This window comes from Agelaius phoeniceus (assembly GCF_051311805.1).
Source record: "Agelaius phoeniceus isolate bAgePho1 chromosome W unlocalized genomic scaffold, bAgePho1.hap1 SUPER_W_unloc_2, whole genome shotgun sequence".
NCBI lineage: Eukaryota > Metazoa > Chordata > Aves > Passeriformes > Icteridae > Agelaius > Agelaius phoeniceus.
The window spans coordinates 5223166-5247940 of record NW_027509867.1 but is presented as its reverse complement, the minus strand read 5'-3'; the positions used below and the strand labels follow the sequence as shown (position 1 = coordinate 5247940).

The following is a 24775-nucleotide window of genomic DNA, read 5'->3' as shown; positions in this document are numbered from 1 at the left end:
TATCATCCAATACTTCTCTGGGGATACCTGCTGCTTGATCACCTGGTAGGCTGTGTTGTCCTTCTCCAGCTAGATGGTTGATTGTCAATTCTGCCCTTGCCTCATTATTAGCATAGTCTGCTATTCATTGATTTAGTAAACACTTCCATCCCCCTTCCCACAGGGTGTATTCTGTAGGTGACAACAACATGGTCATAATATATTTTAAATCATAGGGGGTTAAGACATATGCTGTAAACATGGCCCTCATTCGGCCATTAGAACAAGGTAAGTCCTTCCTATGGTCTTTAGCTGCCCTACACAGATCCTTGATTTCCCCATAAACCAATGGCTGATACCTGGGATTCTTCCTCCTTCTTCCATACCATACCAGGGCATTGAGGAGTTTCGAGGTTGTTTGCCAGTCTCCTTCCTTACCTGGAGGCATGGCCCAGGGTGGAGAGGATGATTGATAGTGGGGGCGTGACCCACAGTTGTGGGGGTGGAGTCTGGAGGTTCATTCAGGGCGGAAGAGAAGGCTGTGGTAGCAGGAAGTGGAGGAGCCAGGATGGAGAGAGGATGGTCAGGCTCCTGAGCCACATTCAGGCTCCTTCCATCTTGAGTCTCCAGGGCATGATGCTCCAAGACTGCGTGGCCATTGCCATCTTGGACCATCATGGAAGGTCTGAGAAAGGCAGGTTTGAGGGGAGGTCCCGACTTAGGAGTGACCAACGGATTGAGTTTTCAACACACTGCTTGCTGGTAAATGGTGGTGTGGAAGAAGGGGAGCATGTGGGATGCAATGGGGTCCATTTTGATCAAAAGGTTGTACAGTTTAACTCCCACTGAGTCCCAAAATTCAGTGGTATGGATTTCATGAGCAGAGGTGTCTGGAAAATTTTTAATGATCCACCTCATGATTGATTTTAATTCGTTCTTTGAAGATATTGTGTCATTATCAGTGAGAATTAAAGCATCCATGTATGCTCCTTTCTACTTTGGACATCTGGCTGCCCATTTTTCTCTTTCTCTGCCTTATGGGGAAGAGCCACCAGAACACCCCAAATCAATTATGGGACCTGGGTGCATATTGTAAAAACACAGTGGCAAAATGGGCAATAAATGTCTTGCATTTCCCCAAACCCACCTGCAATCCTATGCAGGTGAAACCGTCCTTGTCCCTGCCGATCCTGGGCAAGGTCCCTGTAAGCAACAATGAATCCGCCGGGCCCGGCACAATCCAAAATCCCGGGGAGCACTGGCCTATCCATCAGCTAACCCCAGCTGACGTGACTGACACAGGGAGCCCTGAGTGTCATGGTCCCTGTTCGGGCGCCAAAGGTCACAATGAGGGTGGCTGTGACAAACCTCTCTGGTTCCCTGACTTCAGGGCGAGGGTGGCAAAAATGAAAAGGAGAAGGATCAATGGAGTTGTTTAAAAGGAACTTTAATAACAGGGTGAAAAATAATAAACATGGAGAAGTCGAGAACAGTATGAGGGGCAGGATCCAGAGACCCAAGACAAAGGGGAGCAACAACATGTACACCTGGGGGTGGAACACTCTAGAACAATAACCCTATAGGGGAAACAAGTAACCAATAGGGGAGGAGAACTTGGACAACTTATCATAACAACTCTGAAGGCTTTTTGGAGAACTTTCAAGCTCACTTTAATTTAAACAAATGATACCCAGGGCTTGAAACTCATGCCCAAATCTTTTGGGGTAAAATCTGGCTGACTCTGAGTTACAGGTGGGCTAACTCCCACACCGCTGCTTTGCACTGGACCCTTGGGACCATGTGGCCCAACAGAGCCACAATGGTGTCCTTGGTTCCACGAGGCCCCACAGTGTCACAATGGCCCCTTCAGTTCACAAGGCTCCCAAGTGTCACCTTGGTCTCCATAGGAAGGAAACCACGGAGCCCCCATGTTTCAGGAGCTGATGAACAGCAACCACCAGAGGCCAAGGCAAGCCTGATCTGTCTGTCCTGGCAGGTTTGCCTGGAGCAACCCATGGATATTTGAAATTATGAATGTGGAGTCCTAATTTCAGACATTTGGGCCTGGAAAAGGATAATTATTTCCTTACGAAGAAAAGCAGGGAGCCCTTTCCAGTGTTTAGAAAACAGGTGAGTTCTGGTTAAAGACCAGCCAGACCTGTCTGTCCTGGCAGCTTTTGTCTGGGAGCAATCCTTGGATGCACAGAAATTTGGAGGTGGAATCCTAATTTTGGCCATGGACGCCTTGAAAAGATGGACAGTTCTTTTCCATACAAAGGAAAGCCCAGAGCCCCAGTGTTTCAGGGACAGATGGGAGTGGCCTTCCACATTCCAAGGTCAGCCAGACCTGTCAGGTGACCCCTGGGAGGCCAAGGCAGCCACACCTGTTTCATGTTCCCTTGGTTCCACAGTGCCCTGCAGTGTCACAATGGCTCCTTGCTCCCATGAAGCCTGGCAGTGCCACAATGGTTCTCTGGCTTCCATGAGGCCCTCAGGTGTCATAATGGCCCCTTGGTTACACAAGTCTTTAAGGACCTTATTGGTCTCCATAGTTCCACAAGGCCCCACAGTGTCATAATGGTCTATTGGTTCCATGAATCCTGGCTGTGTCCAATGGCGTCTTGGTTCCATTGGGGCCCAGTAGTACAACCATGATTCCCTTGGTTCCACAAGTTCCCACAGTGTCACAATGGCCCCTTCCTTCCATGAGGCCCCACAGTGTCACAAGGGTCTCCATGATTCCATGGGGCCTTGCAATGCCACAATGCTCTCCATGGATCCACGGTGCCCTGCAGGATCACACTGGCCCTTTGGCTCCAGGAGGCCCTGAAATGCAGCAATGGCCTCTTGGTTCCACAAAGCCCTGCTGCTTCACACTGGCCCCTTGGGACCATGCGGCCCAACAGAGCCACAGTGATGTCCTTGGTTCCACGAGGCCCCACAGCATCACAATGGCCCCTTGGATCCATGGTACCCTGCAGGGTCACTATGATGCCCTGCATTTCACTGGCCCCAAAGTGTCACAATTGTCTCCATGGTTCCTCAAGGCCCAAGAGTGCCACAATGGCCCCTTTGATCCATGGTACCCACAGTGTCACAAGGATCCCCTTGGTTCCAAAAGTTCCTACAGTGTAACAATGCCCTTTGGCTCCACAACGCCCTGCAGTGTCAAAGTGGTCCCCATAGGAAGGAAACAAGTGAGCCCCAGTGGTGCAGGGGCAGATGAGAGGCAGTCACCAGAGGCCAAGGCTGGCCAGACTTCACTGTATGGGCAGATTTTGTCTGGGAGTAACCCTTGGATATAGGGAATTTTAGATGCAGAATCCCAATTTTGGCCATGGGTGCCTAAAGAAGAAAGAGAGTTCTTTTCCATAGGAATAAAAGCACAGAGCCCCAGTGCTTCATGGCCAGATGGGAAGTGGCCCTTGACATGCCAAATTCAGTGGGACCTGTCAGACAGCCCCCAGGAGGCGAAACCAGGCAGACCTGTTCCATGTTCCATTGACTTCATGGGTCCCCACACTGTCACAATGGTCTCCTTGATTCGATGAGCTCTGGAAATGTCACAATGGCTTCGTGGTTTCATGAGCCCCAACAGAGTCACAAGGGTCCATTGGCCCCACACAGCCCCGCTGTGTCACAATGGCTCCTTGTTTCTATTTTAAATCAATCACAATCAAACCACAGTTTATCATTGATCCTTGCTTCCATAGGGGCCATGATTTGCACAATGGTCTCCTTGATTCCATGATTCCTGGATTCCACAGTCTCACCATCGTTTCCTTGGATCTCCATTGTCACAACTGACCCAAGGCTCCATGAGGTTCCGTAGTGTCACCGTGGTCGCTGTCAGAGGCTGGATGAGATCCATGTCCCGAGACACCTTGGGATGCTCGGAATGCCCGTGTGGGGCCAGGGCCGGGTCAGGCCTTGGTTTGTGGTGGGACAGAGCCCCGCCCCCAGCCCTGGCCTGGCAGAGCTGTCAATCACACAGCAGGGGGTGATGTTAACCCAGCTCTGATTGGCTGAGCTGTCAATCAATCAATCACACACCAGCAGCTTGTGCTACCCTGGCTCTGATTGGATGAGCAACTGGCAGTCCCACCCCAGGGGTGGGGCCATGAAGGCCCAGGGGGTTAAAAGCCGGAGCACGAGGGCAGCCCAGGGTGTGGATCCTGCCTTCTGCTGGGGTTCCTCTGTTGGTGATGCTGGAACCTGAGCAGTTGGTACCCATGTGAGTGACTTTCTATGGATCTTCTGTCTTTCTGTTGTTCTCTATTTCTTCTCCTTCTAATTCTACTTACCTGGAACATTTTTAGGTAACTTCACATGTTTCTGGGAACTCCCACATGTGTGGGAATCCAAGGCACAGGGAATATTTCTCTGTCTGCTCTGAGGGATCCTGAGCCCCAGAGAAACACTACATTTAACCTTCACCCATGGAGTGGACTTCCAGGACTTTGAGACAGATTAGAATTTACCAAAGTGTGAAATAGATCAGAGGGTAGTATTGTATTTCACTAGGGTGAGAAATTTAGGTTTTGGAATTTTTAGTATGGTGTAGATAGGAAGCAAGATGGAGGAATTGGGGTGTAGTCCCTGTCTTCTTCTTTATCTGCTCCATTTCCTGTACTGTTGGTGGCACAGCGTGGTTGGTCAAGGAAAGCACAGTGCAAAGGTTATGTGGACAGTCAAGGGACAAGTTATTGGTAAATAAGTAGAAATAATGTACGTTTTAAGACTTAATTGGATGAGACAACTTTCAAAGACCTTGAAACTGTACATTGTGGGGCCATTTTGTGGTGTTTTCCCCGCTTGCTGAGCCTGGTGTGCACAGCATGCAAAGCTTTAGAAAACATAACAATAAACAAGAAGCTAAAGACTGAAAAAGTCCCATGCATCTCCATTCACCTGGCACAGAACTGCTATAGGAGGGTTACCCCATCCAGGGTGCCCCCAGAAAGGCCCAACATTAAACAAGCATGAATAACTGCTGCCCCAAAAATGTCTGTAATAAGTTGGCTCTTTTCCATAAAGTTGTTTACTGAAGGGTGTTGTCTTAATTGGCCAATCATGTGAAATGTGCTGGATAAATGACCAGTGAGGTTCACCTGTAGCAAACCAAGATATAAAAGAAGAGGAATAAAAAAACAGGTGGTTTTAACCCTTAGCCTTCTGATCTGAGTCTGTGTCATCTCTGATTCAGTGGTGACATTTGGGGATCTGTGGGGGCTATTGGGGATCCTTTCTGCACCTCGTGACCCAACAGGAGCTTCTCTAATCAACTTTGCCTGAAGCTCCCACTGTGCCCATGAGAGGAACCCCTGTGAGTGTCTGGGACATCCTGGCTCTTTGGCAGCCTGGGCACTCCTGGGATGTCACCGTGGAGCCCCCATGAGTGCCTGTGACAGATGGGTGCCTTTGCAGCCCAAGGTGCTCTGGGATGTCACCATGGAATGGCTGTGACTGCCTCTGACCACAGGGCTCTTTACCATCCCAGAAAGCCCTGGGAGGTCTCCATGGAGCTCCTGTCTCTGTGTGTGACATTCCAGCTCTGGAACAGCCTGGAGACTCTTGGAAAGTCCCCATGGAACCCCTCTGAGGGCCTGTGACAAATCTGATCCTGAGCAGGCAACCATCACCAGCAACCCTGTTGCTATGTTTAGTTTCCATGGCAACCATCACCAGCCCCCTGTTGCTATGGTCAGTTTCCATGGCAACCATCACCAGACCCCTGTTGCTATGCTCAGTCCCTTGGCAGCTCCATGGAGACCCCATGCCAGGGGTGGTTGCCATGGACACCAGGTCAGACCTGCAGCCAGAGCCCATTGCCATGGCAACCATTGGCAGCCCCCATCCCCAGGCTGATGGGATCCCAGAAGCACAGAATTGGCTGAGCTGGGAGGGACCCATCAGGATCCTCCAGTCCAACTGCTGGCCCTGCACAGGACACCCCAACAATGCCAGCCTGGGCCTGGCAGCGCTGGCCAAACGCTGCTGCAGCTCAGAGAGCCCTGGAGCTGGGACCCTGCCCTGGGGAGCCTGGCCAGGGCCCCAGCAGCCTCTGGGCAAAAACCTTTTCCTGACATCCAACCTGAGCCTGCCCTGACTCAGCTGCAGCCGCTCCCTCCACTCCTGTCCCTGGGCACCAGAGGGAAGAGGTTCCCACAGCCCCAGCCAGGGACCCGCTCCCAAGGCTGCTGCCATGGCCACCAGGGCTGGCACCAGCTGGGATGCTCGGTTTCCACGGGCCGGGCTTCAGGAATGGGATTCCCCAATTTCCTGCTGCCGCTAAAACCGCGCTGCCCTCGCTGCCCTCCCGCCTCCCATGGAAAGCACAAAAGGCAAAGATCCCGGGCTGGGATAAGAACAATTTAATGGGAACAGCAACGAGATAAGGAACAAACAGGAGCAGAAACAATATTGATAACAGAAGGGATAAATAAAACTGTTTACAGGGAAAACTACAACACAACTCACAGGGTCTGCCTGGCTACAATTTTTCCTGCCTGGAAAGGACAGCCTTCTCCTCAGGGAGAGAGAGAGAGAGAGAGAGTCCCTTTCCTGTCCCTGGCAATGACCTGAGGTGGGAGTGAATGTAATGACAGGGCCATGGCCAGTCCCTCATGTTTTTCAATGCCACATCAGGTCATTGGCAAGGTCAGGACAAGGTACAGGTGTCTTCCCAGCATGGATCACAGGGAACATGGATCACCAGGGCTCTTTCCAATGTGGGTTCTCCCATGGGGGTTTAAATTGGAGTGGTGCATGAAGCTGTTCCTGCAATTGGGGCATTTGCAGGCCTTTCCTTACCGGTGACTCCGTTGGTGTCTGGTCAAGCTAGAGCTCTGGGTGAAGCTCTTCCCACACTGGGGACACTCGTAGGGCCTCTCCCCAGTGTGGATGCGCTGGTGGGTGACAAGGTGGGAGTTTTGCTTGAAGCCCTTCCCGCAGTCAGGGCAGCGGAAGGGCCTCTCATCCGTGTGAATCTGCGCATGCAGGAGGAGATTTGAGCTGGTCTGAAACCTCTTCCCACACGTGGGTCACTCATAGGGCCTGTCCCCAGTGTGGATGAGCTGGTGCCTGATGAGGTGGGACTTGCGCTTGAAGCCCTTCCTGCAGTCAGGGCAGCGGAAGGGCCTCTCCTCTGTGTGAATCTGCTGGTGCCTGGCGAGATCAGGGCTGGTCTGAAACCTCTTCTGGCACTCAGGACACTCGTAGGGCCTCTCTCCAGTGTGGATGCATTGGAGGATCAAAAGGGTGGAGCTGCAGCTGAAGCCCTTCCCACACTCCCCCCAGCCCAGTGTGCTCCAAGGAGGAAAGACCCACCCTGATCCAGGAAGGTGGACAGAGCTTCAGCCAGAGCTCAGAGGTGGTGGTCCCTGAGCAGCTTCACGATGGGGAGAAGCCCCACAAGTGCTTGGAGTGTGGGAAGAGCTTCAGGCAGAGCAGCACCCTGAGCAACCACCAGATGATCTACACCGGGGAGAGGCCCTACGAGTGTCCTCAGTGTCAGAAGAGGTTTCACACCAGCTCCCATCTCCTCCCCCACCAGCTGATTCCCATGGATGAGAGGCCTGTCCCCTGCCCTGACTGTGGGAAGGGCTTCAAGCACAACTCCCACCTCATCAGGCTCCAGCACATCCACACCAGGGAGACTGGTGTGGCCTTACAAGTGTGGGGAATGTGGGATGAGTTTTAGCCAGAGCTCAAACCTGATCTGCCACCAGAGGACCCACACCAGTGAACGGCCCTATGAATGTGGGGAATGTGGAAAGAGCTTCAGGCAGAAGTCCCTCTTGATCTGCCACCAGCGCATCCATACTGGGGAGAGGCCCTATGGGTGTCCCACCTGTGGGAAGAACTTCATCCAGAGCAATGACTTGACCAGACACCAATGGAGACCCCAGTAAGGGAAGTCCTGCGAATGCTCCAAGTTCAGGAGGAGCTTTATGCCTAGTTCCAGCTTCATCCCCCATTGGAGGATCCATATTGGGAAGAGCCCTGGTGATCCATTTTCCCTCTGATCCATGCTGGGAAGACACCTGTCCCTTTTCCTGCTCCTACCAATGGCATGAGGTGGGAATGACGCACATGAGGGTCTGGCCATGGCCCTGTCATTACATTCAGTCCCACCTCAGGTCATTGCCAGGGGCAGGAAATGGACTCTCTCTTTCTGTCCCGGAGAAGAAGGGCGTCCTTTCCAGGCAGGAGGAAATAAAATGCTGGAAAGAGCCAGTCAGTTGTGTTGTACTTTTCCCTGTATATAATTTTCTTCTTCCTTCTGTTATCAATATTGTTTCTATTCCTGTTTGTTCCTTATCTTGTTTCTGTTCCCAATAAATTGTTCTTATCCCAGCCTGGGATCTTTGCCTTTTGTGCTTTCCATGGGAGGCAGGAGGGCAGCGAGGGCAGCGCGGTTTTAGCGGCAGCAGGAAATTGGGGGATCCCATTGCTGAAGCCCGGCCCGTGGAAACCGAGCATCCCAGCTGGTGCCAGCCCTGGTGGCCATGGCAGCAGCCTTGGGAGCGGGTCCCTGGCTGGGGCTGTGGGAACCTCTTCCCTCTGGTGCCCAGGGACAGGAGTGGAGGGAGCGGCTGCAGCTGAGTCGGGGCAAGCTCAGGTTGGATGTCAGGAAAAGGTTTTTGCCCAGAGGCTGCTGGGGCCCTGGCCAGGCTCCCCAGGGCAGGGTCCCAGCTCCAGGGCTCTCTGAGCTGCAGCAGCGTTTGGCCAGCGCTGCCAGGCCCAGGCTGGCATTGTTGGGGTGTCCTGTGCAGGGCCAGCAGTTGGACTGGAGGATCCTGATGGGTCCCTCCCAGCTCAGCCAATTCTGTGCTTCTGGGATCCCATCAGCCTGGGGATGGGGCTGCCAATGGTTGCCATGGCAACGGGCTCTGGCTGCAGGCCTGAGCTGGTGTCCATGGCAACCACCCCTGGCATGGGGTCTCCATGGAGCTGCCAAGGGACTGAGCATAGCAACAGGGGGCGGGGGATGGTTGCTGTGGAAACTGACCATAGCAACAGGGGGCTGGTGATGGTTGCCATGGAAACTAAACATAGCAACAGGGTTGCTGGTGATGGTTGCCTGCTCAGGATCAGATTTGTCACAGGCCCTCAGAGGGGTTCCATGGGGACTTTCCAAGAGTCTCCAGGCTGTTCCAGAGCTGGAATGTCACACACAGAGACAGGAGCTCCATGGAGACCTCCCAGGGCTTTCTGGGATGGTAAAGAGCCCTGTGGTCAGAGGCAGTCACAGCCATTCCATGGTGACATCCCAGAGCACCTTGGGCTGCAAAGGCACCCATCTGTCACAGGCACTCATGGGGGCTCCACGGTGACATCCCAGGAGTGCCCAGGCTGCCAAAGAGCCGGGATGTCCCAGACACTCACAGGGGTTCCTCTCATGGGCACAGTGGGAGCTTCAGGCAAAGTTGATTAGAGAAGCTCCTGTTGGGTCACGAGGTGCAGAAAGGATCCCCAATAGCCCCCACAGATCCCCAAATGTCACCACTGAATCAGAGATGACACAGACTCAGATCAGAAGGCTAAGGGCTAAAAGCCACCTGTTTTTTTATTCCTCTTCTTTTATATCTTGGTTTGCTACAGGTAGACCCCACTGGTCATTTAATCAACACATTTCACATGATTGGCCAATTAAGCCAACACCCTTCAGTAAACAACTTTCTGGAAAAAAGCCAACTTATTTCAAACATTGTCAATGCACCAGTCATTGAGGTTTGTTTTAAGTTGGGCCTTTCTGGGGGCTCCCTGGATGGAGGAAACCCTCCAGTAGCAGTTCTGTGACAGGCAAAAGGAGACACACAGGACTTCTTCAGTCTTCAGCTTCTTGTTTGTGGTTATCTCAATTTTTGCATGCTGTGCACACCAGGCTCAGCATGCTGGGAAAACACCTCAAAATGGCTCTAAAATGTACAGTTACAAGGTCTTTAAAAGTTTTCTCATCCAATTAATTCTTAAAACCTACATTATTTCTACTTATTGAAAAATAACTCATCCCTTGACAGTCCACATGACCTTTGCACTGTGCTTTCCCTGACCAATCACCCTGTGCCACCAGCACTGCAGAAAATGCAGTAGATGAAGAAGAAGAAGACAGGGACTACACCCCAATTCCTCCATCTTGCTTCCTATCTACACCAAACTAAAAATCCCGAAACCCTAATTTTTCTCACCCAAGGGACATAGTATAGTATTCTCTATTACCTATGTCACACATTGGTAAATTCTAATCGCTCGCAAAGGCTGGAAGTCCTCTCCATGGGCAAATGTTAAAGACAGTATTTCTCTGGGGGTCAGGACCCCTCAGAGAAGACAGAGAAATATTCCCTGTGCCCTGGATTCCCACGCATTTAACCTAAAATCTTTTAACCCTTAACATGGAAAGTAACCCAAAAATATTCCAGGTAAGTAGGATTAGAAGGAGAAGAAATAGAGAACAACAGAAAGACAGAGGATCCATAGAAAGACACACGCATAGCTACCAACTGCTGGGGTTCCAGCATCACCAACAGAGGAACCCCAGCAGAAGGCAGGATCCACACCCTGGGCTGGCCTCGTGCTCCAGCTTTTAACCCCCTGGGCCTTCATGGCCCCGCCCCTGGGGTGGGACTGCCAGTTGCTTGTCCAATCAGAGCCAGGGTAGCACCAGCTGCTGCTGTGTGATTGATTGATTGATTGATTGACAGCTGGGCCAATCAGAGCTGGGTTAGCACCGCCCCTGCTGTGTGATTGGCAGCTCTGCCAGGCCAGGGCTGGGGGCGAGGCTCTGTCCCACCACAAACCAAGGCCTGACCCGGCCCTGGCCCCACACGGGCATTCCGAGCATCCCAAGGAGTCTCGGGACATGGATCTCATCCAGCCTCTGACAGCGACCATGGTGACACTACGGAACCTCATGGAGCCATGGGTCAGTTGTGACAATGGAGATCCAAGGAAACGATGGTGAGACTGTGGAATCCAGGAATCATGGAATCAAGGAGACCATTGTGCAAATCATGGGCCCTATGGAAGCAAGGATCAATGATAAACTGTGGTTTGATTGGGATTGATTTAAAATAGAAACAAGGAGCCATTGTTTCACAGCGGGGCTGTGTGGGGCCAATGGACCCTTGTGACTCTGTTGGGGCTCCTGAAACCAAGAAGCCATTGTGACATTGCCAGACCTCATGGAATCAAGGAGACCATTGTGACAGTGTGGGGACCCATGAAGTCAATGGAACATGGAACAGGTCTGCCTGGTTTGGCCTCCTGGGGGCTGTCTGACAGGTCCCACTGAATTTGACATGTCAAGGGCCACTTCCCATCTGACCATGAAGCACTGGGGCTCTGTGCTTTTATTCCTATGGAAAAGAACTCTCTTTCTTCTTTAGGCACCCATGGCCAAAATTGGGATTCTGCATCTAAAATTCCCTATATCCAAGGGTTTCTCCCAGACAAAATCTGCCCATACAGTGAAGTCTGGCCAGCCTTGGCCTCTGGTGACTGCCTCTCATCTGCCCCTGCACCACTGGGGCTCACTTGTTTCCTTCATATGGAGACCATTGTGACACTGAGGAGCATTGTGGAACCGAAGGGCCATGGTGACACTGCAGGCCCTTGTGGAACCTGTGACACTGTAGGAACTTGTGGAACCAAGGGGATCATTGTGACCCTGCAGGGTACCATGGATCCAAGGGGCCACTGTGACACTGTGGGGCCTCGTGGAACCAAGGACATCTTTGTGGCTCTGTTGGGCTGCATGGTCCCAAGGGGCCAGTGTGAAGCAGCAGGGCTTTGTGGAACCATGAGGCCATTGCTGCATTTCAGGGCCTCATGGAGCCAAAGGGCCGTTGTGATCATGCAGGCCACCATGGAATCATGGAGACCATTGTGACACTGTGGGGCCTCATGGAAGGAAGGGGCCATTGTGACACTATGGGAACTTGTGGAACCAAGGGAATCATTGTTGCACTGCTGGGCCCCAATGGAACCAAGGCGCCATTGGACACAGCCAGGCTTCATGGAACCAATTGACCATTATAAGACTGTGGGGCCTTGTGGAACCATGGAGACCATTAAGATCCTTAAGGACTTGTGTAATCAAGGGGCCATTATGACACCAGAGGGCATCATGGAAGCCAGAGAACCATTGTGGCACTGCAAGGCCTCATGGAATCAAGGAGCCATTGTGACACTGCAGGGTCCTGTAGAACCAAGGGAACATGAAACAGGTGTGGCTGCCTTGGCCTCCCAGGGGTCACCTGACAGGTCTGGCTGACCTTGGAATGTGGAAGGCCACTCCCATCTGTCCCTGAAACACTGGGGCTCTGGGCTTTCCTTTGTATGGAAAAGAACTGTCCATCTTTTCAAGGCGTCCATGGCCAAAATTTGGATTCCACCTCCAAATTTCTGTGTATCCAAGGATTACTCCCAGACAAAAGCTGCCAGAACAGACAGGTCTGGCTGGTCTTTAACTCCTGAGTGCCAGAACTCACCTGTTTTCCAAACATTGGAAAGGGCTCTCTGCTTTTCTTGTATGGAAAAAATCATCCTTCTCCAGGCACAAATGTCTGCAATTAGGACTCCACATTCATAATTTCAAATATCCATGGGTTGCTCCAAGCAAACCTGCCAGGACAGACAGGTCAGGCTTGCCTTGGCCTCTGGTGGTTTCTGTTCATCAGCTCCTGAAACATGGGGGCTCCATGGTTTCCTTCCTATGGAGACCAATGTGACATTAGGAGCCTTGTGAAATGAAGGGGCCATTGTGACACTGTGGAGCCTCGTGGAACCCAGGACATCATTGTGGCTCTGTTGGGCCACATGGTCCCAAGGGGCCAGAGCAAAGCAGCAGTGTGGGAGTTAGCCCACCTGTAACTCAGAGTCAGCCAGATTTTACTCCGAAAGAATTGGGCATGAGTTTCAAGTCCTGGGAATCATTTGTTTAACTTAGGGTGAGTTTGAGAGTTCCCCCATAAGCCTTTAGTGTTGTTATGCTAAGTTGTCCAAGTTCTCCTCCCCTATTTATTACTTGTTTCCCCTATATGGTTATTGTTCTAGAGTGTTCTACCCCCAGGTGTACATGTTGTTGCTTCTCCTTTGTCTCAGATCTTTGGATCCTGCCCCTCATACTGTTCTCAACTTCTCCATGTTTATTGTTTTTCACCCTGTTAATAAAGTGTTGCCTTCTTGTGAAGGCCACGGCGACCTGGTTTCAGGGTCCAGCACTTCGATCTCCTTTGTGGGATCCCTTGTGGCCAATAACAGACGCTGACACCAATGTGGTGGACGGTTAAAGGCATTTATTGAGGGGTCTTAAGGGTATTTATGGACTAAGGGGTCTCTCTACGTCAGACAGGGGTTTGGCTATACTTTCTAGGGTTAGTATGGAGTGGAAAGTTACTGGCATGCATAGGTTAGGGGGGCTACACGTCTGGCTACATTCCAAGGGTGATCCTTATCTATGGGGAGGGGGGTAGAAGGATTCCTGTAACTTTCCGTTACAGCCCGAAATCTTCCGAGCGCCTGTCCCTGGCCTACCACAAAAGAGTTCCTTTTCAACAGCTCCATTGATCCTTCTCCTTTTCATTTTCGCCACCCTCGCCCTGAAGTCAGGGAACCAGAGAGGTTTGTCACAGCCACCCTCATTGTGACCTCGAGCACCCAAACAGGGACCATGACATTCAGGGCTCCCTGTGTCAGTCACGTCAGCTGGGGTTAGCCGATGGATAGGCCAGGGCTCCCTGGGATTTTGGATTGTGCTGGGCCCAGTGGATTCATCGTTGCTTCGAGGGACCTTGCCCAGGATCGGCAGGGACAAGGACGGTTTCACCTGCATAGGATTGCAGGTGGGTTTGGGGAAATGCAAGACATTTATTGCCCATTTTGCCACTGTGTTTTTACAATATGCACCCATGTCCCATATTTGATTTGGGGTGTTCTGGTGGCTGTTCCCCATAAGGCAGAGAAAGAGAAAAATGGGCAGCCAGATGTCCAAAGTAGAAAGGAGCATATATGGATGCTTCAATTCTCACAGATCATGACATAATATTTTCAAAGAACAAATAAAATCAATCATGAAGTGGATCATTAAAAATTTTCCAGATGCCTCTGCTGACGAAATCCATACCACAGAATTTTGGGACTTAGTGAGAGTTAAATTGTACAACCTTTCGATCAAAAGGGACCCCATTGCACCCCACATGCTCCCCATCTTCCACACCACCATTTACCAGCAGGAGTGTGTTGAAAACTCGATCCGTTGGTCACTCCTAAGTCGGGACCTCCCCTCAAACCTGCCTTTCTCAGACCTTCCATGATGGTCCAAGATGGCAATGGCCACGCTGTCTTGGAGCATCATGCCCTGGAGACTCAAGACAGAAGGAGCCCGGATGTGGCTTGGGAGCCCAACCATCCTCCCTCCATCTTGGCCTCTCCACTTCCTGCTACCACAGCCTTCTCTTCCGCCCTGAACGAACCTCCAGACTCCACCCCCACAACTGTGGGTCACGCCCCCACTGTCAATCATCCTCTCCACCCTGGGCCATGCCTCCAGGTAAGGAAGGAGACTGGCAAATAACCTCAAAAATCCTCATTGTCCCCGTATGTTATGAAAGAAGATGGCAGAATCCCAGGTGTCAGCCAATGGTTTATGGGGAAATCAAGGATCTGTGCAGGGCAGCTTAAGACCATAGGAAGGACTTACCTTGTTCTAATGGCCTAATGAGGGCCATGTTTACAGCATATGTCTTAACCCCCTATGATTTAAAGTATATTATGACCATGTTGTTGTCACCTACAGAATACACCCTGTGGGAAGGGGGATGGAAGTGTTTACTAAATCAATTAATAGCAGACTATGCTATAATGAGGCAAGGGCAGAATTGACAATCAACCATCGAGCTGGAGAAGGACAACACAGCCTACCAGGTGATCAAGCAGCAGGTATCCCCAGAGAAGTATTGGATGATATCAAAGAGATGGCTTTGAAAGCTTTAATCCAGGTATTGGATGGTAGCATCCCCAATTTGGACTACCTTGGGTGGCTGCAGCTAAAGCTTTAGGGCAATCAGACCACCCTGGGTGCCTGTTAAGTAAGCAAACCAATGCTGCCTCCCTCACATTGAGTGGCTGCTCTCAGACACAGAGACCATCAGACACGCCACCTTGCAGAACAGCGATAGAGTTTTTACTCTGGGCACATGGGCATGGCTGTGTAGACTCTGAGGGCATGTGCTGCATGAACCTCTCCAGCCACAGCAAGTCAATCCACAAGAGCATTCAGGTACTGAAGGAAGGGTTCAAGAAGCTTCAAGTGGAAAGCAAAGACTGGTTCAATAAACTCTTCCAATCCAAGGGACTAAAGGGTTGGATGATGTCGAGCTAAAAGAGGACTATGAATTCTCTTAGTGGTTGTTGTTGTATTGTTAATTGTCCCATGTTTATTTGGATGCTTTAAGAAAGTCTTACAAAATTCTTTCAGTTCCATCTTTGTTGTAAAACAGAAAGGGGGAAGATACCCAACACAGGCTCCTCATGGACTCTTGGAGGAGAGAATTGGAGGCCAGGATGGCACAAAAAGCTCTCAGAGACTCAGTGTAGGAAGGAAAGTCTTTAAAAGTATCTAAAAGTATTCTTAAATCCATAAAGTACCTTAAAAACCTTGAGTATCTGAAGGCATTAATGAGCCCCACTGAGTGTCAGTACAAAGCTCTCCAGGGACTCGTTAAAGCAGATAATTGGGGCCATGATTGCACAAACCTCTCACAGAGTCTGTATCAAAAGGGAAACACCAAGTACCTTCAAATAACTGAAGTACCCTGAAGCATTAATGATCCCCACTGAGTGTTGTTACTGACAAAGCCTCTCCAGGGACTAATTACAGCAGATAATTGGAGGCCATGATTGCACAAACCTCTCAGAGACTCCAAGGCAAAAGCCAAAGCCAAAGTCCTTTGAAAAAGCTGCAGTCCCAGCAGGGAGCATGAAGGAGCCCCCAGGGCCATTGCTGAGCAAGGCTCCCCAGGGACTCCTTGCAGCAGATCCTGGAGGCCACTGGGATGTGGGCTAGGGGGGGATGCTGAGGGCAGCACAAGGGGCTGACAGTGCCCAGCCTGGCTGGGGCTGTGCCAGGAGGCCCCAGGGCCTCAGGACAAGGTGTCTCCTCCCAGCCCTTGCTGGCACAGACCCTGCTGTGCCCCAGGGCACCAAGACTTGGCTTCTCTTTGTCCCCACCTGTCAGCACTGCCTGCAGTTCTCTGCTCTGCCTGGGGCCTGGGGACACTTGCTCAGTTGTGTCCCTCTCTGGGACCCATTAAAAGTCCAAGAAAGTTTGGAGTTGGATTCGGCCTTGGAGTTCTGCAGAGGTTTCTTCATCTCCCTCTCAGGGACTGATGTCCAGGGCCTGAGCACAAAGCCCCAGAGGCTGATTAAAGTCCTTGTGCTGTGTCTGTGCTGCTGAGCTGGGCTGGGCTCCTGGCACAGAGGCAGCTCCTGCTCACCAAGAAGAGCTTCAAAAGCACATTTCTCTGGATGAGACGCTCTTCTGCCAGCCCAGCAGGGCTGGGGCACTGCCTGCAGCCAGCCCGGGCACAGCCCAGAGGCACAGAAAGCTTCAATCAGTCAGGGCTGGGAAGGGGCTGAGAAGTGCCTGGGGCACAATCACTGCCAGCCCTTGGCACAGGAACCTCTGGCTGCAGGACAATGCAGCTGCAGCTCCTGGAGCCATCTCCTCAAGCTGGAACATGCCAATGCCTGCAGAGCCTGTGAGTACATTCTCTGCTTGTCTCTTGTGCAGAGCAGCCAGGGGTGCCCAGGGCTGTCCTGCAGAGCAGGGTCCTGCAGCCCAGGGCGCTGTGCTGGGGCAGGGACTCTGCTGCCTGCCAGGGACAGCTCTCAGCCAGCCCTGGCAGCTGCTCCCAGCCCTGGGGGACAAGATCTGGGTGGCAGGAGACAGCTGGTGAGGCTTGGAAGTGTTCTCCTTGTGTGGGGAGGATGCTGCATTGTTCAGGACTCCTCCCAGCATGGCATTTAACTGCAAAACATTTCCAAGTAGATTATACAGGGAGCACAGCAACGCAGGGGCTGCATAAAAGGGAAAATCTGCTTTTTTAATGTACTGCTCTGGGTTGCCTGGATCGGAAATGGCACATAAATATTAATCTCTCAGTTCAGGTTGAGAAAAATGAAAAATTTTCTCTCAGATCTGAATAAACAAGGCAGTGACAGAAATCAGCACAGGGCCCCTCACATGCAGCATCAGTGTCGCTTTTCCAGCCTCCTCAGGGTTGCTCTGACGTTGCCATCAGAGCCTGCAGAGCCAGAGCTGCCCCTGGGCAGTGCCTGAGCTGGGAGGGCTCTGCAGGGCAGAGCTGAGCCCCCAGGGCTGGGCTGGGCTCTGGCAGCACTGGCAGGGCCCAGCCCTGGGCACAGGGAAGCAGCTGCTGGCAGGGACAGCTCCAGGCAGCAGAGCCCTGGGCAGGCAGTGGGGGGAAAGTGCCCCCAGGCTGTGCTGGGATATTCCAAGTCCTCTCCAAACCCAACTATTCCATGATTACTTTTTTCACAGATCCCCATGTGCAGCCCCAGCAAATGTCGAACAGCAGCTCCATCAGGCACTTCCTGCTGCTGGCATTGGCAGACACGCGGCAGCTGCAGCTCCTGCACTTCTGCCTCTTGCTGGGCATCTCCCTGGCTGCCCTCCTGGGCAACGGCCTCATCATCAGCGCCGTAGCCTGCGGCCACCACCTGCACACGCCCATGTTCTTCTTCCTGCTCAACCTGGCCCTCAGCGACCTGGGCTCCATCTGCACCACTGTCCCCAAAGCCATGCACAATTCCCTCTGGGACACCAGCAACATCTCCTACACTGCATGTGCTGCACAGGTCTTTCTGGTTTTCTTCTTCCTTGGAACAGAGTTGTATCTGCTGACCATCATGTGCTATGACCGCTACGTGTCCATCTGCAAACCCCTGCACTACGGGACCCTCCTGGGCAGCAGAGCTTGTGCTCACATGGCAGCAGCTGCCTGGGCCAGTGCCTTTCTCAATGCTCTCATGCACACGGCCAATACATTTTCCCTGCCCCTGTGCCATGGCAATGCCCTGGGCCAGTTCTTCTGTGAAATCCCACAGATCCTCAAGCTCTCCTGCTCCAAATCCTATCTCAGGGAACTTGGGCTCATTGCTGTTAGTGTGTGTTTAGCATTTGGCTGTTTTGTATTCATTGTTTTCTCCTATGTGCAGATCTTCAGGGTCGTGCTGAGGATCCCCTCTGAGCAGGGACGGCACAAAGCCTTTTCCACCTGCCTCCCTCACCTGGTTGTGGTCACCCTGTTCCTCAGTACCTCATTTTTTAGCTACCTGAAGCCCCCTTCCCTGTCCTCCCCCTCCCTGGATCTGGCCCTGTCAGTTCTGTACTCAGTGGTGACTCCAGCCCTGAACCCCCTCATCTACAGCCTGAGGAACCAGGAGCTCAAGGCTGCAGTGTGGAGACTGATACCTGGATGGTTTCAGAAACATTAAACTGTTGGCCAATTTCTGCAAATCACTCGTAATATAAGTTATCTTTGATCCTTCTTGTTGATTTAATTTTGGAGGTTCATTTTCTTTGTTTTAGTATTTTCATATTGTCCACAGAGAAATGTCACTTTTTGTGCTATTTCTTATTTTGTTTCTCTCCACCTCCCCTGTGGCCACAGACTGTGTCAATGAGGGGCTGCGCTCTCGGTGGCTTTAAAGGAACTAAAGGACCTCCCAGCAGAGTTTTCTGAAGAGATGCCCATTGTTGCCTTCTCTGGAGCTGCAGCAGCAATGTCTGTGTGCAGAGCTGGGGCAGATCAGTGCTGGCCCAGCAGCTGTGCCCAGCAGCAGCAGCAGCAGCACTTGGTGTTGCCAGTGCTGCTGCCTTGGCCCTGCCCCGCTGCCCTGGTGGCCCTGGTGTTGCTGCAGGGCCTGAGTGCTCTCGGGGCCGGGCACAGCCCTGGGGGTGGCAGTGCCGGGGCTGCAGCAGGGACAGGCCATGTAATATAAATCACCTTTGATAATTTTTGGGTTTGGTTATGGGTTTTTTCTTTTTTTCCCCAGCTTTCAGTTTTTTAATATTGTCCACAAAGAAAAGCCATTGGTTTTGCCATTTCTCATTTTGTTTCTCTCCATCTTCCCTGAGGCTACAGATTGTGTTGGTGAGGGGCTGCAGTCCGTGTGGCTTTAAAGAAACTAAAGGATCTCCCAGCAAAGTTTTTTTTCCAGAGATCCCCTTGTGTTGCCTTCTCTGGAGCTGCAGCAGCAATGTCTGTGTGCAGAGCTGGGGCAGATCAGTGCTGGCACAGCAGCTCTGCTCCTGCTGGCCACACCATTCCTGATCCAGGCCAGGAGCCATTGGCCTTCTTGGCCACCTGGGCACACTGCTGCCTCATGTCCAGCCTGCTGTCCATCCGTCCCTGCAGGTCCCTTTCTGCCTGGCTGCTCTCCAGCCACTCTGTCCCCAGCCTGTAGCACTGGGGCCAAATATCAGGGCCTGGCCCTTGGATTTGTCAAACTTCACCTTATTGGATTCATCCCCTGGATCCAGCCTGTCCAAGTCACTGTGCAGAGCCTTCCGACCCTCCAGCAGATCAACACTCACATCCAGCTTGGTGACATTTGCGACGATGTCCTTGGTTCCATGGGGCCCTTCAGTGTCACAATGCCTTCTTGGTTACACCAGGTCCTGCACTGTCACACTGGTCTCCTTGGTTCCATGGGGCCTCAAAATGTGACAATGGTCCCCTTGGTTCCATGGGGCACCAGGGTGTCACAATGGCTCCATGGTCACAGGAGGTCCCACCCTGTCACCATGGTCTCTGTGCTTCCACAAGTCCCCTCAGTGTCACAATGGACTCCTTGTTTCCACAAGGCCACACAGTGTCACAGCATTATTCCAGATCCCTTGAGGCCCCGTCATGTCACAGTGGCCCCTTGGTTACACAGGATCCTGCAGTGTCACAATGTCCCCTTGGTGCCATGAGGCCCAGCAGTGTCAGAACGGCCCCTTGGTTCCACTGGGCCCTGCAGTCTCCCAATGGTCTCCTTGTTTTTGCAGTGTCAAAATGGTGAAACCCCTTGGTTACACGAGGCCCTGCAGTGTCACAATGGCCTCTGTGGTTCCACGAGGACCCAGAGTGTCATGGTGCACACCCTGGTTCCATTTGGCCCCACAGCACCCCATTGGACCCCTGGTTCTGTGGGGCTGCACGGTGTCAGCATGGTCCTCTTAGTTCCACGAGGCCCTGCAGTGTCACAATGGCCCCAGAGTGTCCCAATCATCAGAGAATGACAGAATCAAATAGGCTGGAAATGACCTTTGGGATCATCAAGTCCAAGCAATGCCCTAATACTGCCTTGTCACCCAGACCATGCCCTGAGTGCCACTGCAGAGGGACAGTGACTCTGCCACCTCCCCCCTGGCCAGCCCATTCCAGTTCCCCCTCACCCTTTCTGTGAAGAACTCCTTCCTATTGTCCAGCCTGAGCCTCCCCTGGTGCAGCTTAAGGCTGGGTCTTCTTGTCCTGCCCTGCAGCAGATCCACACTCACACCCAGCTTGGTGCCATCTGCAATTTGTGAATGCTGGACTCGATCCCCTCACCCAGACCATCAGTGAAGATATTAAACAGGACTGGGCCCAACACAGATCCCTGGGGACAGCACCAGTGCCTGGACACCAGCTGGGTGCAGCACCATCCCCACCACTCTCTGGGCCCAGCCTCCAGCCAGCTCTTAAATCTCCCAGCCAGGAGGGAACCTGCCCAAGCCGTGGGCTGCAGCTTTTCCAGGGAATGCTGTCAGAGACAGAGTCAAAGGCTCTGCTGGAGTCCAGGCACACAACATCCACAGCCTTTCCCACATCCACAGGTGGGTCACCTGGGCATAAAAGGAGCCCAGGTTGGTCAGGCAGGACCTGCCAGCCCTAAATCCACTGAGCTGGCTGGCTCTGATCCCTGGGCCATCCTGTGGGTGCCCTGTGATGGCACTCAAGGTGATCTGTTCCATAACCTTGCCAGGCACCCAGGTCAGGCTGACAGGCCTGGAGTTCCCCAGCTCCTCCTTCCAGCCCTTCCTGGGGATGGGCTCACACTGGCACCTCCAGTGCTCTGGGCCCTCCCTGCTGAGCCAGGACTGATGGTAAATGATGGAGAGCAGCTTGGGGAGCTCATCCACAGCTCCCTCATCCTCCTGGGATGGATCCCATCTGATCCCATACACCTATGAGCATCTGAGTGCCTCAGCAGGTCAGCAGCTGCTTCCTCCTGGATTCCAGGGGGCTGTTCTGCTCCTTGTGCCCATCTACCAGCTCAGGAGAACACTTGTCCTGAGGACAGCCTGCCCTAATATTGAAAATTGAGGGAAACAAGTGTAAAGTAGCTCAGCCTTTCCTTATCTTTAGTTACTGTATTCCCCACTGCACTCAAAAAAGAGTAGAGGTTCTCCTTATCTTATCATTTGATATTAATTTATTTATAGACACATTTTCTATTGTTTTACACAGAAGTGGCCAGGTTAAGTTCTAATTGAGCTTTCGCATCTCAACTTTTCTTTCTGCATAACCTAACACCATCCTTAAACACTTCCTAAGTTGCCTGACCTTCTTTCAAAAGTTCATGTATCCTTTTCTTTCCTGAGTTCCCACAAAATCTCCATGGGCAGCTAGACCAGTCATTTTCATCACCAGCTCATCTTTTGCCACACTGGGACAGGCTGCTCCTTCCCCCTTAAGATTACTTTCTTGAAATGTGTCCATCCATCCTGGACCCCATTCGTTTTTGAGGGCTGTTTCCCTTAAAAAATCAGTACCTAATTCAATACTCCCCAAATATGCATCCTGAACAGGCCAAAGTCTGCCCTTCCTAATTCCTGTGTACAAGTTTTGTTACTGCCTCTCTTTCTTACCCAGAATATTGAAAACTTGAGAACCCCAATGTTCCAGTTGGCCTGGCTGAGCTGGCAGGACCCTGAGGCTGCTGATCTTCCAGTTTCCCTTCTCATACAATGGGCCTTGCGTGGTTTCCATAGGCCTGGGGATGTGGAGAACAAGCTCCAGGTGTGAGCTCACCTGGTGTAGGCAATTGATCATCTGGGAACATGAGGTCACAGAGTGGGCTATGACATCACAGAGTGGGGGATGTGAGGTCATTGAGAAGCTATGACATCACAGACTGCCTCTGTGACATCACAGAGCCAGCTGTGACATCACAAGGCAGATGTTTGACATCCTAGAACAGACTATGACATCACAGAGCAGGCTGTGACATCCCAGAGGGGCTGTGTGACATCCCAGAGGGGCTGTGTGCCATCCCAGCAGGGCTGTGTCAGGTCACTGGGTTGGTCACTCTGCCCCAGCTCCCCCTCACAGTTTCTCCCAACAAGTCCAATGCTGTCCATGCCCAGCGGGGTCCCTGTCCCACAGGATCCCCCCAGCCCACCTGGAGCCACAGCCTCCACCAAAGGATGTTCCACAGGATCCACCCCAGAGCCTGACATGGGGACAAGGGGCCAGGGCTGTGTGACCAGGACATCAAGGACGGGGATTCTCCAGGTCAGTGTGGCCTGGGTTGGGTTGCCCAGGGCAGGAAAGATGTCTGGCAGCTGGAGCAGGGCCTGGGAAGGGCCTCCAAGGTGGGACTGGAGCCCCTGGGCTGTGAGCAGAGGCTGAGGGAGCTGGGCTTGTCCAGCCCAGAGCAGGGAAGGCTGAGGGGCTCCTCATCCCAGCCTGGCAGTGCCAGCGAGGAGGGGATGGAGAACACAGAGCCAGGCTCTTCACCGGGGGCCTGGTGGGAGACAAAAGCCAATGGGTGGAAGGGGAAAGAGGGGAGATCAGCCAGGAGAGGAGGAGATGAAATGAGTCAGGCTGCTTTCAGCATTTCCTCAGCACCAAGAGCAGCCTGACCTCCCTTCTCCATCCACCACTGACAGCTTTGCAAATCAGGAATTGTTGGAGCTGTTTTGTACCCACTCCAGGATGAGCATCCTGATACAAAAACTTAATTGTGTTTATATCTCTCACAGAACCACGTTTTGTCTAAAATTAATTCTAGTATGGAAATCCCTTGTGGATGGAGGACTCATCAGATGCTGCTGGGACATTGCACATAGCTCAGGGAAGGGCGTGATTGTTATTAAATTGTGTCCTGTTCAACTGTGATCTCTAGGCCATGAGGAGAAACTTTCTGTGCCTCTGAGTCTCACCAGTTCCTGACCCCCAAAGGACACAAACCTGATGAGTTGTGCTTCCCACTCCAGTGGTGGCACTTGCACCTCCCTCCATCCCCAGAGCAGAGCTCCCTTGTCCCAGAGAGTCCCTGGCAATGCAGGGATGAAGGAAACAGAACAGGCTGGGGGGATCAGGGGCAGATCCAGGGAGAAGAATGACTTTTGCATTTGCTGGAGCTGTGCCTTCCCTTGGCTTTGTTGGCTGACAAGAAATGAACATCCCTCTGTGTCTCGGGTAGCTCCTTCTCCAAGGAAAGCAGGTGGGAGTTGGAGCCAAGGAGCTGAAAGCTGCAGGTGCAGCCTGGGCTGGAGGGAGCTCAGATTTGCACAAGGCTGCTCTGAGTGCCAGGGCTTGGATGGGGGAAATGGTGGGGTGGGGGTAGGGACAGAGTCTGATTGATTGTCAGCCATGAAGGGTCTTGATTTTCATATCCATTCAAACTGCATGAGGAGGTGCTTGGATTCAGTGTCAATTGGAGATTGCACATATGATTGAATTAACAAGAAAACAAATCTAAACAGGAACTAAAAAATCTTGTCTCGCTGTCTTTTTAAATATCATGTATTCAGTTTCAATGCACTACTGAAATCTAATTAACCACAAAGGATTTGAAAATTAAATCAAATGATTCCCAGAGGCTTGGCTTGTTCAGGTGCTCTGAATGTTCATGGGCCCTGGGACACTGAATTCCTGCACTGAAGAGCTGAAAGCTGAACAAGCCTCTGGAGCAGGGAAATTCAGCAGCAGCCTCCAAGTTGCTGAGGATGTCAGCAGCCCCCAGTGAGGCCATCCCTGCCCAGAGACCGTGGGGGAATGGGCAGACAAGGAGAGCGTCCCTGGGGCTGGGGCAGCACAACTCAGAGGCACCAGCGGCTCCAGCTGGGCAATGGAGTGTGGAATGTGGCTGGGAAAGCCCTGCCTGGGCTGGGCCAAGCAGCACACACAAGCCCTGACTCACATCCCTAAAATAATTCTCTCAAGGAGACATTTAAAAGGAATTACAATTGTTTGTGTCCTCTGAGTTAGGTGCACTGAGTAAATACCAGTACAAGAGATTCTAGGAGCTCAAAACAACCAAACAGCCTTCCCTGGGAAGTTCAGAAAATCAGAGAAACTTTGGCAAAAGATTTATTATGACATTGTAGTGGTTTTGGTTTGTCAATTTAAGATTTTTCTATTATTGAGATTTCTTAATTAATGGATTGATGAGTATGGGGGGTTTTAGTGTCAGTAATTATTTATCTATTTATTTTATTCTGAGATTGTAATATGAGAATAGTAAAGTAGGCCTAAGATTTTAAAAGGGTATATAGAAAAATTTATTTAAAATAAATTTATAAAGAAAAAATGTAGTAAGAATTAAATAATTTATTTAGAACACTTTTTTTTCTTTACAACTTTTTCTTTTTACTGACAATGTAAAGAATGTAAACTTGAAATTTCTAGTTAGTTTACTATTTATAGAATTGTTTTTCTTTAGTTTACTTAGGGAGAGAAGTTTTTCTTGTTAAGGTGTTGGAGATATTTTACAAAAGGAAAAAATATACTTT

The 24775-nt window shown here is 51.6% G+C and overlaps 1 protein-coding gene and 1 pseudogene across 1 annotated transcript; one reads left to right on the top strand and one right to left on the bottom strand.

Moving 5' to 3' along the window:
* Positions 1–6788: 6788 nt before the first annotated feature.
* Positions 6789–24775, bottom strand: part of LOC143692677 (uncharacterized) — an 81677-nt pseudogene continuing 63690 nt past the window's right edge.
* Positions 17569–18501, top strand: LOC143692583 (olfactory receptor 14A16-like). Its single transcript, XM_077172833.1, has one exon. It carries the CDS (start codon positions 17569–17571, stop codon positions 18499–18501), a length of 933 nt encoding a protein of 310 aa, XP_077028948.1.